Here is a 15,116-nt window from a genome sequence, read left to right on the forward strand (position 1 = left end):
CTAATCATCTATTTACTCAATAGTCCATTACGAAGCTTTTATTCAAAAAAGAGTTTTTATTGGATCTCAAGTCTAATTACAAACTACAAAAGAATCTAATTCCACAAACAAGGTCGAACAATATATATATTAAAACTAACTAGTAATAGTATAAGTAACTCATCTATTTTATAAAAGTAGAAACGTCAAATGGGCTACAATGAGTTTCTACAAACTGATCATCAATCAAGCCTATCCGCCCAATTTGAGCCCATAATTTCATCATTTACACACTAAAATCAAACCAAAACACGGTAGGTGAATTCAAACTCAACGTATTTGATGAGTATTAGAAAAGAAAGTATTGCAAAATATATACAAGACAATAAAAAGAATAAACGAATAACACACAAAAAGATATATATTCTTTATAATCAAGTACATAAATAACAACAACAAATTCATAAACCATACGTTGATATTAAGAAATTATACAATAACGTAAAATAACTCCATCCTGATCTCACAAAAAAAATTGTGAGGATATATAAATGGATTAGAGCATTGTTTGAAGATCATGCATGCAAATAAACCATTATTATTACATATTTAAATTATTACAACAAATCTATATATATTTATACCTTAAGTAGCATATATAATAGGCTTAATTATGGCACCTTTAATGATTAACCCTCTCTTCCAGCTCCCACCATCATACTCATATAAGGAAAACTTCATATCTCCTTGTTTATCTTTGGGTGCCTTGAATGTTCCGGCTCGAATCTCAAACCATTTTTCTTTCTCCAAGTCCTTCAAATGTAATCTGTACTGTTTGCCCGACGATGGGTCTTCATAAGGAAGAGTGAGCTTGAAGTTCACAGGGACTTCCCAACCATAGGAAGTGCGTTCGAGCTTGACTATAAATGATACTTCGTAAGTCATACCTTCTGTGAGGTCTGCTATGTTGAAATATCCATGCACTTCTAGCCAGGCAACATTCCTTAGTTGGGCTATTATAACGTTATCATCGCCAAGTTCACTACAAAATTGAAAAAAAGGCCTCTATGTTAAGGACAAAAGAATTGCGGTAGGGTTGCACTACTGACATGGTGTACGGGAAAGTATTATATATATACGTAGCATGTTTATGTATAATATCGATCACGTACTCATGGTTGTACTATAAGCATATTATTTGGCAATTGGCATGCATAAATTATAGAAGGCAAAGATTGTATTTTTATCACCTTTTTTTCTGTAAGTACCAATAATTTGGGTTATCGGACCAAGTTATCTTGAGACCATTGGCGAACACCATGAAGCAGTTGTTTCCCTTCTGGTCCACCCAATATTTCTGAAAATAAATTAACAAGATGAATCATAACAATAACCTAAGGGCTCATTTGTTATCATCGTTTAACAAATCCTTGAAAATTTGAAATAAGAAGGAACATTTTATTTTATGCGTTTCAAAATCAACTTGACAAAATAGTTATGACTATGTACTTTTATTACAGATTTTGATAAATGAAAACTAAGTAAATGAAATCTGACAATAGGTTATTTGAATAAGTCATGCATGCAACATTTCATGATTAAAATGACTACCACTATATTCAATTTTAAGTGGCTGATTTTTTTAATTTATTTTTTGTTGGTCAAACTTAATTAAACTTATTTTTCTTTTTAAAAAATTTTCAAAATCCATAAATTAATTTTTGAAAAAAAAAATAAAATTCCAAAATAGAAAATTCATTTTTAATAAGTTCAGTTCAACCAACAAAAAAAATTAAATAAAAAATCAGCCAATTAAAATTGAGTAAAGTGGTAATCATTCTAAGACGGACTAATATAGAATTTTCAATGCATGCTAGAGCTTTTGTGATGTTGGCGCCTAACACGACCTATCATGTGATTCTCCCAACACAACATCGAAAAATAAATTTAAAAAAAAAAAAGACGAAGTTACTAACCTTTTTCCTGTTATCCCAATACACCCCTTTACCCAATAATTCCTTATTAGGGTTTTCCCTTGCTCCAACACTGGAATTATCTTTGACGATGGCTTTCCATGTAGATTCAGATGGAGGCTTAATAGGAGTAGTAGATTGGTTGGTTTGGCTAGGTTCGGCCGTAGATGCATGAAGAACTCGGGGTTGATTTGACTGTTGTTTTGAATTTCTCTCCAATTCAGTCATAACATTTCCCATTTTTACCTTGAATTATTAGTGTGTTGTAGGATGAAGTATGATATGTAAGTATATTGGTGTTTAGTCTCTAGTTATATGCGTATATATATATTGGTGATAAGGTGCTAGTTTGTTTGCCATTTGAATTTATTGTGGTAGAAATTCAAAACAATGAGAAAAGAATATAAGAAAGATGGTGAAGACGATAAGAAGGTATCGATTCCAAAATCGTACGTTCAGTCTATGGAGATATGGTTGCCATTCAGATGATGAGCATCTTCTTTACTTTCTTTACTCACTAAAGTTATTCTAGATTTGTGTTACAATTTTGAATTGGTTACGTGGTTGAACAAGTGCATGGACAAATTAAACCAGTATCAATCGAATTCGCGGTCCTAGTAGTTTGATGTAAAGTCTGGTTCACAAAGAGAAAGGAATTCGAACTTGTTTTTTACGAACAGTACAGTATCTAGAAAATCAACCTAATGAAATGACACCATTATACATTTTTCCTTAGCTTACAAGTTACAAAAGTTTATTCTGCTAAGAGGAAAGATTAACCAAGGTGCGTTTGTGAATGTAACATTCATCGCACAATTATTAGTCAACCTTTGTTTTTAATACATTAGTAAAAAATAAAGAACAGTCAAAATTAGTACTCCCTCAATCCCTTTTTTGTTGCACCATCCCACTTTTTGTGAGCGAGCTTTATGAGTCATACAGTGTAAATAAAAGGGGACAGAGGGAGTACATAAATTGTGTAAAAGCTAATATTGTGTCAATAATTATTCAAAAACAAATTAAAGAGAGTATATGTCTGCTCGATCCCTTCCTAGTGTATGGCCGAGATGGTGCAGCAGTGCATGGGAGGGGTTCGGGGTTAGTTCTGCAAGCAGGCCATCTAAGCAGCTAAGGGATTTTTGGACGTGTTACTAGGCAAGTGCCATGCTTGGTCTATCTGCATCATCAGTAGTCTCCTATGAATAAGAAATCATAAGTTAGCGGCTGTAAGACAACAGCTTCCTTTCAAAACAGCTGGCTTCTTGTGATTTTGACTCCAGATCACAATATCCATATCAAAAGATTGTACTATACATTGAAATAATGATTGTATTTTTGTAATACATAATCTTATATATACAATATACTTCCGCAATATATGCGAAAATCATAAATTAAAGCTGACTTTTGGAATTACTATTTCATGTTAAAGCTTTGACTCATTGAGTATCATATATGAGAAAGAGTTGGGATCCAGGATTATTTGATGTTACCATAATAACTATATGTTGATGTTGCTTAAAAGTACATAGATGTGAAGAACTATGTTAGCGTTACAACTGTGTCACATCCAACTAGGCTAGCTTTTCTAATAAGTGTAAATGTTAGTTACATCACATCGTTGTTCGATGACTTCGATCGGGTGTTACGACGTATGTCTTTGGTTGAGCATGTACACACGGGACCTTGTGTCAAAATCCACCTTGTAGCAACCTTCCTTCCTAGCTTCGCCACTGTGATCGAGACTTGCTCCAAGGGTGTTGCTTTGATAGATTGTCTCATTAGAGATTTAGAGCATGGTTATGTTTTTATGCATTGGTTAGGTGTATTCCCTTAATCATGCATGACCACTTTATATTATGATCCGAGGTAAACTGAAAGAGACAAAACATTTATGAAGCTGAGAGACAATCTTAAAGTGACGGAGGGAGTACCACTATGCTAGTGTTGCATCTTATCAGTGAAACGATTACAAAATCATAAGTTCTACCGGAACGAAAACAGGGTAAATCAGCTCCGCGTAAATAACACAACACGTGAAATTTGTGACTGTCAAAACCATTCAAAACTTGGCAGGATATATTGTCACCTCCATACAAGGATTTCACTCACAACCACCATTTTATCTGATATTCAGTCATTCACTTAATTACATCATCCAACTATACTTTGCATGTATTTATTGATTTCTGACAAAAGAATTTTTCACCAACCAATTTCCTAATTAATTAAATTTTGTCACACATTTTTATCTGTCCAATTTCTTACTCCCATTTGCACTCTTTTCTTTTTACTAATGTTACTGCCTAGTTTCTCATAAGTATGCCAAAACCCACCCATTTCTAATCTTGTGCAGTTTGATCACATTATACAAAAGGGAGAATTTTCAAAAAAAAAAAAAAAAAAAAAAAAAAAAAAAAAACCATAACTTGCTATGCACATTGAAAGTCGATCTTGTTAATCTTGGCGATATGATAATCTACACGTACACACTGTTGCGTCTACTTTCTCCTTCCTCGCTCTCCCCTAGCATAGACCGAGACTTGGATGATCGCGATGATCTTGCTGAGCCTGATTTCGGAGAGGAGTTTGATGATTTAGTCTTCTTCCGCCTTACTTTCTTGGAATTGCTATTTGAAGGAGGGAAGTTGCTTAACTTATTAGTTGATGTTTGTCGTCCAAAACTTCGCTCAAAATCTGTAACATCTTACCAGAAAATAATAGGAATCAGTTTTGTCCAAGCAACAACATCATCAACCTAGTCAATATTAACATAAAATGAACTTGCTTGCATAATCAAGTAAAGCTTGACTTTGGTATCCAAATTTACTTGACCCAGGCATTCAATTTTCCCCAAGGATAAAAGATCACATTTTTTGGGTGTAACACAACTTAATTTTGTTGGATTTTCAATGAAGAGAATTCACCAAGCTCATCTTCAAAGTTCCTTTTAATCATGGGGAAATTAGACAAAATAGCCCTCATAGAGATCTCTTATTATCTAACTAGCAACATACTTTGTACAAGGAAAGTTTTGTATATTCCTCCAAAAAACAAAATGATCTTTACAATCGCTATTAAAATAAAGAAATTCTCTCCTATTATCTCATGTTGAACTAGTGCGGGACTAGCTAGACATGGATTCTATAAAAAAAATTACTACATCCATTAATTATAATGTGTAACAAAGGGGTATTACTTGTGAGACATAAAATATTCCTTTGTTGCACATAATAATTAACGGAGGTAGTATTTCATTTTCCAAGCAAAAAGCGTTCAATTCAACCTCCAAACTATTATTTAAATAATTGGATGGTTTAGTAACTATAGACAATCCTTATAAAAAATTATGAGTGTATAAATATACTACGGAGTACAATCAAATTTCTGACTCAAGTATATAATTAAAGCACCCACAAATTATCCACTACATGACGACTGAAGAATATAGTACAGATGTACAATAATAAATAACTCAATAATACATCATGTATGCCAAGGTTTGTCTTATTTTATCATTTAGGTGAAACATGAGAACTTAGCCAAAAAGTGATGTTTTATTTTTATTTCTCTCTTATATAAGCTAATCAAGCCAAAACATAAAAAGTCAAAATTGGCCTTGACATTGACAAAGAAAATTGGTCCCCTAAATTTAATCCCGTGACATGTAAGCCAAAGTCGAATGTCTACGTTTAGAGGCAACGAATCTTAGAAAAACATCTCTCAATATCACAAAATATTTGATATAAAGAAAGGCATGTGAGGTGGTAGATCACTCCCCCATGAATTTCATGAACTAGTTCATAAAATTATAGATGAAGTATTTTACTATTATATAGATATATTTAGATATAAGATTGCACGTCCTAATAATTCAATGAACATCATTATTGTGGAGGAGTTCTATTGGGAGAAATTGCAATGTTAGCAATATTATAGGTGAAGTAGATAAGGACTACTTATATTGCACTTGCCTCATTGATCCTAAACTCAAGCCACACTAGTGGGCGGCACAAAAAACAACCATTAAACATGGCTAGTCACAATCATGCATCGATACAAAATACAACAGAACGAGAAATAATGAAATCGTAAAGGGTCTATTAGGCAAGTTATGAGGACTTGAATTACGTGAACTTTTCACTACAGATATAGAAAGACGTATATTTTTCATAACCCGTGATTGGAAGAGCAATCAACTATCCTATAATTAATGAACCCTAAGATCATTGCCCTATATGCTCTGTGTTAAAATCATGCGACACCTTCAAAGTTCAAACACAACTAAACAAAAACACCAAAGGGTCTAAACGGCATGACTAGAGAAATATTAAAAAATTGTCGATAAGTCTATGTTTAAAGATGTTTTAAAGAAAGGTCTTTAACGGCCTTATCCTTAAGCCACCTCGCGGTAGGCCGAGGACGGCATTGTTATCACAAAAAGAAATTGAATGCAATCTAAGCTAAGGGTGGTTGGAGGATTGCATAGAAATTAGTATACCTTGAGATGTCCACGTCTGCTCTCTTGAACCACCCGCACTACCACCGATTGATCTCACTGCCAAATCTGAGCCTCCTCCAAATTCACTCATCTACATTGTTCAATAAAACATCAAACTTTAGTTTTAAATTCAAATTCATAAATATTGAATTACTCGTAAATTGTTTCATTTAAAGACTACTAAATTAAAGGTACAAAATCATTAAATTTACATAACACGTACCCAACTAGGAGTTGTGCCCTCTGGACCGTCCCAGCCAATGTGTGCCACATGTTTAACATCTGTTGGAAGCCCGATTTCCATCTCACGTTCTTTGACCACTACAAAATTAAACAATTGAATACATAAATAATCTAGCTCAAATAAAAACTATCCAATATGAATATAATAGAAGAATCCTCCAACCAAATTTAATTGTCACATTATTAGTTTAGATTACAGTATCGGGACAATTTATTCCCGGCCGAGGGTGATTAGACAAGGGAGTAGAATATTACCAAATATATTTGAGATGTATTTGAATGACCCTTTGCACATCCCTTTAATCTTGGTCGTCATTGCTGTAAGACTTAGAAGATATGTCGAAGAACAAACAAACAAACCAAGAAAAGAGCTCCTTTTTTGCCTGAAAAAACAGAGCAAGATTATATGCTTTAGAAACAGAGCAAATTCTAATAATTTAAACAAAAAGGTAAATTAGTGTTACAGAAGTTTCCTAAAATGAACTCCAATTAATTCATATAGTTCCCTTCTAAAATGGGTTTGGTATCATTCTATATTTATTCTGTACAAACACATTTCAAGCAAGATCAAAAGGTAGACCTAAAAAAACAGAGCAATTAAAATTTCAATTTTTTTTTGAGGTGTATAGAAAGTCATAGGGTAGTGATGAAAACGCGATTTCGTAGCTAACACTTTGGGTTTTTTATTTAGTGTATAGATTGTTCATACTTTCATAGGACAGTGATGCAGACGCGATTTGTAGATAATAGATAAAAAAAACCGGATTACCTTTTTCAAAAAGGCGGAAGGGCTGGAAGTATACCACCAAGAAATTCCTCCTATAATTCTTATTCTTTTCTTCTTTCTTTGTCTTTTCTTCTGATTCTGAAACTATGATGCATCCGTTTGTAATAATAGAGTTGTCAAAAGATGACCCGACCCAAGACAGACAGAGGATTTGGGTGTGTTTTTCAGGTGTTCTTCTCTAGGAATTAAGGGGAAAGAAAAAGGAGAGAGTTTGGTTGAAGAAGGATTAGAAAGGGAGGTGGAGAAGCATGATTCTCAAAATGGAAGTCAGTCAGGACATTGGGAAATTTGAAGGTGGAAATTAAGAAATCAGTCAAAATATAAAATACTCCAGCTGTTTTAAAATATACCATTGGTATTTTTTTGTTAATTAATTATTTTTGACATTGATGTTTTCCAACGGGAGCAATGTTTTTTGGGAGCACAAAAAATTATACTACCTCCGTTTCGCATTATCTGCAACAAAGGGGTATTATTTGTGAAATATAAAATATTCCTTTGTTGCAGATAATGCGAAACGGAGGTAGTAGTATTTATCTTCTTTTTATTTTTTTGACAAAAACAAAAATTTTTTTTTATCAAGTTTACCAAAAATATTCTTTTGATGGTTAATAATATATCACCATTCACCAACCTTTATTGCTCCATGTTATGGGTGATCCATGAAAATAATTAAACTTAAATTAAGGGCCGGTTCACATTTACTGAACTAAACTGAACTGATTGGAGCTGAACTGAGCTGGACTGAACTGATTGGAGCTACTGAACTGAACTGAGTTGAAATCAATATTTCATGAGTAATGTATGGTTGGTGCACCCGGAAAGAACATTAGGTATATTTAAAAGAACATGGGAAAAAAAAAAGAACATTATAGATATTTATAAAGAACGTGAGCATAATATGTTCTTTAAGTTTGATTAATATGTTCTTTGAGTTTGAAATATATGTTCTTTACAATATACAATATGTTCTTTAATGTATTAAAAAAAAAAATATCCGAGTAACCAGGAAAAAGAACATGTTCTTTTTGTAAAAACTTTATGTTCTTTGGCTAGAAGTGATCAAAGTTAGACCGGCCCGACCCGGCCCGATTTTGGACGGGTTTTGGGCAGAATTTTTTCGCCCCCACATCGGGTTGGACCTGGCCCGTAAATTTGATGTTTTAAGCGGGTTTGGGAATGTGTTTTTATGCATTTTAGTTGATTCTTTTACTCGACCCGAAAAAACCCGCATGGCCGGACTATTTTGGGTGGGTTTGGGCACAAAAAATTTGGCCCAAAACTTGTCCCGACACGAGAAGTGATCTGATTTTTTAACTTTGGCCCGGCCCGCCCAATGATTACCTCTATCTTTGTCAAATGCAAGCATGTTCTTTTTTTGTCAAATATTATGTTCTTTTTCAAACACGTTCAACCACCCGAGTAACCATGAAAAATAACATGTTCTTTTTATATAGACTCTATGTTCTTTGTAATGTCATGTTCTTGTCAAACACAAACATGTTCTTTTGTCAAACACAGGTATGTTCTTTTTCAAACACTAGCATGTTCTTTTTTTTTTACCCATGTTCTTTAAAATATGTCTAATGTTCTTTCCGGGTGCACCATGCGCATGGTGCACCCGGGTGCACTATACTATTTTCATTTCATGAGAGAGGGAAATTAAGAGCTGAACTGATTGGAGCTGAACTGAACTGAACTGAACTGGACTGATTGGAGCTGAATTAAACTGAACTGAAATTAAGTAAGTGTGAACAGGCCCTAAGTGGTTAGTAAAGGGTGAATTAATCCAATTGACAATTTTACCATACATGTTTACTACAAGTAGAAGGCTTGAGGCATATCCTATCATAGTAACATATGGCATTCCAGGGGGCGTTAAGATATGTATTAAATTGATATGATACTGATTAATCAAGTCATCTTCTTTGATCGACTAGTGATAACATCAAGAATTTCTTATATAGACCGAGAGGAATTCCATATGTTACTATCAAGTCATCTTCTTTGATCGACTAGTACTAGCATTTAGAAAATCACATGTCTTTACATTTTATGCAAAGTAAAAAATCAATGCCGAAATTATTGTTGAGAATTAATCATGTTTAGTTTACAATACAAAAATAATCAGTCATTTACAATATAATGCTTATGAATTGGTTGGTAAACCTCATTTAATCTTCCTTACCAATAGACATTTACTTCCAGGACAATCAATATATGCTCAGGTGGACCATATTTTAAATGTGTTCTTTTGGCAGTTAATATAACATGTCACTTTCTTCACTTTAGATTCACTTCAAGGATCTACTTCTACTACATTTATAGGATTTTATACGTAGTAGTTATGATGATTTAAAGTAACTAGAACAGAGTTGTATTGAGTTCAAACTTTCAACCTTTGAGTTTCACTTTCCTAACTGGTTTAGGGAGCACCTTTTTTTCATTTTTTTTTTTTTTTTTTGAAATGGTTTAGGGAGCACTTATTTTTAATTTAATTTTCTTTTATTCGAGTACAAACTTTCAAAGATGCATTCTTGACATCCACATAAATTACTACACTTTATGTAATAATTTCTAGTACGAGTGACTTTTAATTAACCTCTACTACTTTCAAAAATTTTTAATTTATCTCAATATTTTAATTACAACACTTCCAAATTCTTTGAAAGTTTGTACTCGAATAAAAAATACATTTTATGTAATAACTTCTAATACGAGTTACTTTTAATCCACATAAAAATTTGAAAGCTGTAAAGCTTTTAACTAAAATAAGTTTAAAAGGACTACTTTTCATTTATTTATTAAGTAATCCGACATATAGAACAATCAACTGTAAAAAAAATTAACAAATTCAAATAAGAATCAACCATGAAAGGGTTGCTAAGAAGAATCCAATTTGCTATACAAAAAAAAAAAAAAAAAAAAAAAATCCAATTCAAATGCACATATTAACACTTTAATACATTATTGATTCGTTGTCTAATATAACTTTATGAGCAGATGCGCGCTTTGTAATATCTAGGTAACATGTTACAGTAGTAGAAAATTTATAAGATCGAAAGATTATCGATTAATCAGAGTAATTAAGATGGAAAAAGAAAGGTTATCAACTGCATGTATGCATGGAAATGGTCATTATGTGTCATCTTATACCACATTTTTAGCTCTGCTTACGAATTCAAATGCGCGTATCTTGAAGAATCCAAGCTACCAGCTTCCTATGATGCAACTTTTCTACATTTCTTTTTTTTATATCTATATATTTGGTCAATCAGAAGAGAAAAGCAAGTAGTACAAATTAAAATTAGAGAAAATCAAGTTAAAAAAAGGGGAATAATGGAACCAAATGTAAAATTATAACTGTACTAGTTTAATGTTTCGTGGCACCAACATTATGGATATTAATTAGGTCTTTCTCATTTCACAAAATGTGCTTGTAATTTTCGAATCTGATTCCCCTTTTAAGGTCATGTCAGAGATTAAGAATTCTTCTAATATATAGTATTATGAATTATAAATAGTTAAATACGAAGTACTTCCTCTGTTCTTTTTTACTTGACCTGTTTCTTTTATCACGCTTGCCAATGTAAAACTTTAACGATCAATAACTTTAATTCTCGGTAAGTTAAAATTGTAAAATTTATATATTATGATAGTACTTATTGAGACGAATTCAAAAAGTTATTACATGAATATGTTTTTTCTTACATATTATTCACAAAAGACGGTCAAAGAAGGGGTGTTGAATAGTATAAAAGTCAAAGCGGGTCAAGTAAAAAAGAACGGAGGAAATATATAATATCATGAGATGCTCTTTGTATCTCCGCTTTTAATATGTCGTTTAAAATTATCAATTATGCATAAGTTGAACTACATATGGTACTCATTACCCAAGTTATTAAGTGTTAACTATTATTTATTTATTATTTGTGAAAGATTTGTTAATGTTTTTTTTTTCCTTTTATAATTATATTCCATTTGTTGCAAATATTGCAACATTTTGATTTTTATGTTGTTTTTCTCATATTTCCTTACTTATAAAAAAGGCAATTTTTATAATATAACATATGGTTGGATTTGTCTCAATTTATGTAGTTTTCACATGTCAATAGTTTTACTAAAACACAATTGCATTGGAGTATATATCTATAACCAATTAAACTTGCATTGTGAATACTGAATAGGGTGAAAAAAGAGCATAAATATTTTGAACAATATATGATACTCCCTCCGTCCCCTATTGATGGTCACTTTTGCAATTTTTGGTGACTCAAAATGTTAGTCACATTTGCTTTTTTCAAGTACCATTAATATTATTTTTTTACCAAAATTCTCTAACATTTGCAAAAATATTTGTGCAAATTGAACTTTCCCATGTACTTTAATTACTTTCTCTCTCTACTTTTTTGCATACCCAATGTAAATTTACTTTTTCAATGTACTTTCTTTATTTCTCCTTAATTTTCGTGTTTTTTTAGCAAAAGTGACCATCAATAGGGGACGGAGGGAGTAATAAATACAGTATGAATTAACTAAGTAGTTGTCATATATATTTTGTACAATCGATCGCCATCTTTACCAATATATGTATATATATACCCTTGTCAAAAAAAAATGTATGTATATACTACCTCCGTTACAGGTTATGTGCAACGATTAGACATTTTTTTTCTCTACTTTATATTAAATCGTTGCACATAACCTGTAACGGAGGTAGTATGAGATCTCTTTGTTGCATATTATCAAAAACAGATTAGAGTTAGTAATTCATCCCGAACATACAAAAGTTAGACCAAAAAATAATTAGGCTGGCATAACATTTAGGAATGATACTTCAATTCGTATATGTTACTATGTTAGATTGTAAGTATGTCTTCGTTGTTGTTTTATTCAATACTATACAAAAGAGATTTTGATGGTAGGGGGCACGTTTTAGGGTGTTATTAATCTTTATTGTTGCTTGCTGTGAAACAATTAAACTAATTGTTGGCTGAAAATTATAGATCATAATATACTTTGTCAGCAGATTTGCGACATTAATTAGACAAATGAACAATCATAGGTGTACGGGATAGTACCGGTAGTAATACCTAATTAGCCGGTAATATGCAATAATAACACAGAAACAACTGATTAATAAGAAAGCTCAAATGTCCATAACGGCCTTTCTAAACGGCCACGTGGAGAGCTGCTTCAGACCACGTAGGCACCTGCTGCCTATGAGGTCGGTTTGCCACCTATCGTTATAGGTGGCACCAGCTTGGTTATTTCTCTATATATACCCAAGCAAATGTTCATCCAAAGGTACAATCTTTTTTTCTCTCTCTCTCTACACATCAAAAACACTTTCTCTCTCTTCATTCTTTCTTCTTATCGGGTTGCTGACTTTAGCATCGGAGAGGTTATTCCCGGATAACCCCCGGGTTAGCTTATCTGTGTTGACTGTGCAGGTGCGTAATTGGACGATAAACCTTTACCAACCCACGAAGATTATCTGTGCCGGAATTACCCGGAACAGTTGGCGCTAGAAGGAGGGGATAGTAATAACTTCTATCGTCCAAATAATCTTCGCCAGTCATGGAAGAAAACCAGGAATGCATAACACCGACAGCAGAAACCGAAAACCGTCAGTATGATAGCAGCACTTTGAATGTCAATGCAAACAAGATTGTCAATGCAATACCCGAGATTGAAGTGGAGGATGAAACTCATCTTCTCCACAGGAATACTGTGAACACACCGGTAACACCAGAACGAAGCCCCGCACGAATGCCGGACCCCATGGAGGAATTTACCCCAAAGGAGTTAGAAGTAACGACAAGGGTAATGAAGGCGATGTCCCGAAAAAGGAAGGAGGCTGAAGCTACAGCCAACAGGGGGCGAATTAATACACCGGCCATTCCTGTGATTGTGAATCTGGCAAGCCAGTTCAACCAGGCGGACGAGCAACCGCCGCCACAGCCCCAAAATCGAGGAATAATTATTCCAAGTGAACGCCAACCAACTCATGGGACGCCGATAGGGGATTCAGGGTCCCGACAGCAAGAGGTCAGTAGCGGGCCGCTAAGGCGTGGAATCAGGACTATAGTCAGGCCGAGAGTATCACCCTTCACCCAGGAGGTACTGGATCAACAAATGGAAAGGATAAAAATGTCGGCATGTACCTTTGATGGGAAAGGAGATCCCAGGCGATATGTAGCGGCGTTTGAAAGCCATATATTACTTTATACCGACACCGATGCGGTGTGGTGCTAGGTGTTTCCGACAACGCTCACGGGCCCAGCCTCGGATTGGTTTTCCAATTTGGAGAATGGATCTATTGATTTCTTCGATACCTTGGTCGAATTGTTTACCGGTCAATATATTAGCAATAGCGCAAGGCAAAGAACTTCTGGAGAGCTTATGTCGGTCAGGCAAAGAAGGGACGAGTCCCTTAGGGATTTCATAAGGAGATTCAACAGTGAGGCTAATACGATACCGAAATTACAGCAAGAAATAGCTGTAATGGCCTTAATGAATGGTTTAAGGGATAGTGATTTCAAAAAATATATGGCGAGAAAGTCGTTTCCAAATTTAGGCGTGGCCTTTGGCAAGGCCTATGAATACATAAAAAGCGAGGAGTTGTTGAAAACCAGTAGCCAGATAGCGGCATCAGAACCCTCTCGAAGGCAGAACGACGGCGTTGCGCCTCACGCTTACATTGGCGGAACGAACAGATCACAGCAGCAATCAGGCCCACCAAGAGCCGCCAGGCCACCCAGAGGTCTTGGCCGGTACAACAGTTACACGCAATTGAACACACCCAGGGCCGCAATATATTCAATAAATCAACACCGAGAAGAATGGACGCGACCGGCACCAATGATAACCAAAGGTCGGGACACAAAAAAGTATTGCATGTTCCATAGGGATATCGGCCATTATACGGAGGAATGCACTCAGTTGAAGGAGAATATAGAAGACCTTATTCGAAAGGGCCACCTGTCTCAGTACCGGGCACAAGCAGGGTCAAGCCGGCAGCCAGCCCCACAACCCAGACAAAATGAATATCGAAGACAGGGTGACTCGTCCATGCAAGATGACACCTACCGGCGAAACCACAACGGGGAATACCGTCAGGGGAACGACGTGCCCAATCACAAAATCACCATAGAGGTTATTACCGGTGGTCCGACACATGGGGGATCAGTTAGCGGGGCGAAAAAGAGTTTGTCTGAGCACCGACACACAGTAAATGCACTAGGTATAGACGAACGCCCAAGGCCCGCGTCCATGCCGTCAGTGTCCTTTTCAGAGGCAGACGCCAAGGGCTTGGTTTTTCCTCACGATGATCCATTGGTTCTAATTCTGACGGTCAATGGAGCCAACATCAAACGCGTGCTGGTCGATGGAGGGAGCTCCGCTAACATCCTGTTCGCAGAAGCATTTGATGCAATGAGAATAGGCCGGAAGTACCTAACCCCGGTATCATATCCGGTTATCGGTTTCAACGGTTCTACAGTTAGGCCCGAAGGAAGTATAGCATTGCAAGTTAGAATTGGCGAGGGCATGGCGGCCAGGGATGTTATGACGGAGTTTTTAGTAGTTGATGTGCCATCGGCGTACAACGCCATTGTCGGTAGACCCCTGA

The 15,116-nt window shown here is 34.9% G+C and overlaps 2 protein-coding genes across 4 annotated transcripts; both read right to left on the reverse strand.

Annotated features, from left to right (window-relative positions):
* Positions 1–439: 439 nt before the first annotated feature.
* LOC145612225 (uncharacterized protein PHLOEM PROTEIN 2-LIKE A4-like) lies at positions 440–2,274 on the reverse strand. The gene is made up of 3 exons (XM_081667604.1): positions 1,956–2,274; positions 1,230–1,336; positions 440–1,021 (listed from the first exon to the last, which is right to left on the reverse strand). Exons 1-3 carry the CDS (start codon positions 2,190–2,192, stop codon positions 625–627), a joined length of 741 nt encoding a protein of 246 aa, XP_081523730.1. The 5' UTR covers positions 2,193–2,274; the 3' UTR covers positions 440–624.
* Positions 2,275–4,101: 1,827 nt separating this feature from the next.
* Positions 4,102–7,792, reverse strand: LOC145611744 (CRIB domain-containing protein RIC10-like). Of its 3 annotated transcripts, none has more exons than XM_081667105.1 (5): positions 7,466–7,792; positions 6,952–7,079; positions 6,677–6,774; positions 6,454–6,544; positions 4,102–4,658 (listed from the first exon to the last, which is right to left on the reverse strand). In XM_081667105.1, the coding sequence occupies exons 2-5, from the start codon at positions 7,010–7,012 to the stop codon at positions 4,432–4,434; spliced, it is 477 nt and encodes a 158-aa protein (XP_081523231.1). In that variant the 5' UTR covers positions 7,013–7,079; positions 7,466–7,792; the 3' UTR covers positions 4,102–4,431. The 3 variants fall into 3 exon arrangements, with proteins under 3 accessions (XP_081523231.1, XP_081523233.1, XP_081523232.1); XM_081667107.1 differs by having other exon boundaries at positions 4,102–4,649; positions 7,466–7,791; XM_081667106.1 differs by lacking the exon at positions 7,466–7,792 and adding an exon at positions 7,277–7,388.
* Positions 7,793–15,116: the final 7,324 nt, after the last annotated feature.

The sequence above is a fragment of the Chenopodium album genome, chromosome 24, assembly GCF_948465745.1.
Source record: "Chenopodium album chromosome 24, dcCheAlbu1.1, whole genome shotgun sequence".
NCBI lineage: Eukaryota > Viridiplantae > Streptophyta > Magnoliopsida > Caryophyllales > Amaranthaceae > Chenopodium > Chenopodium album.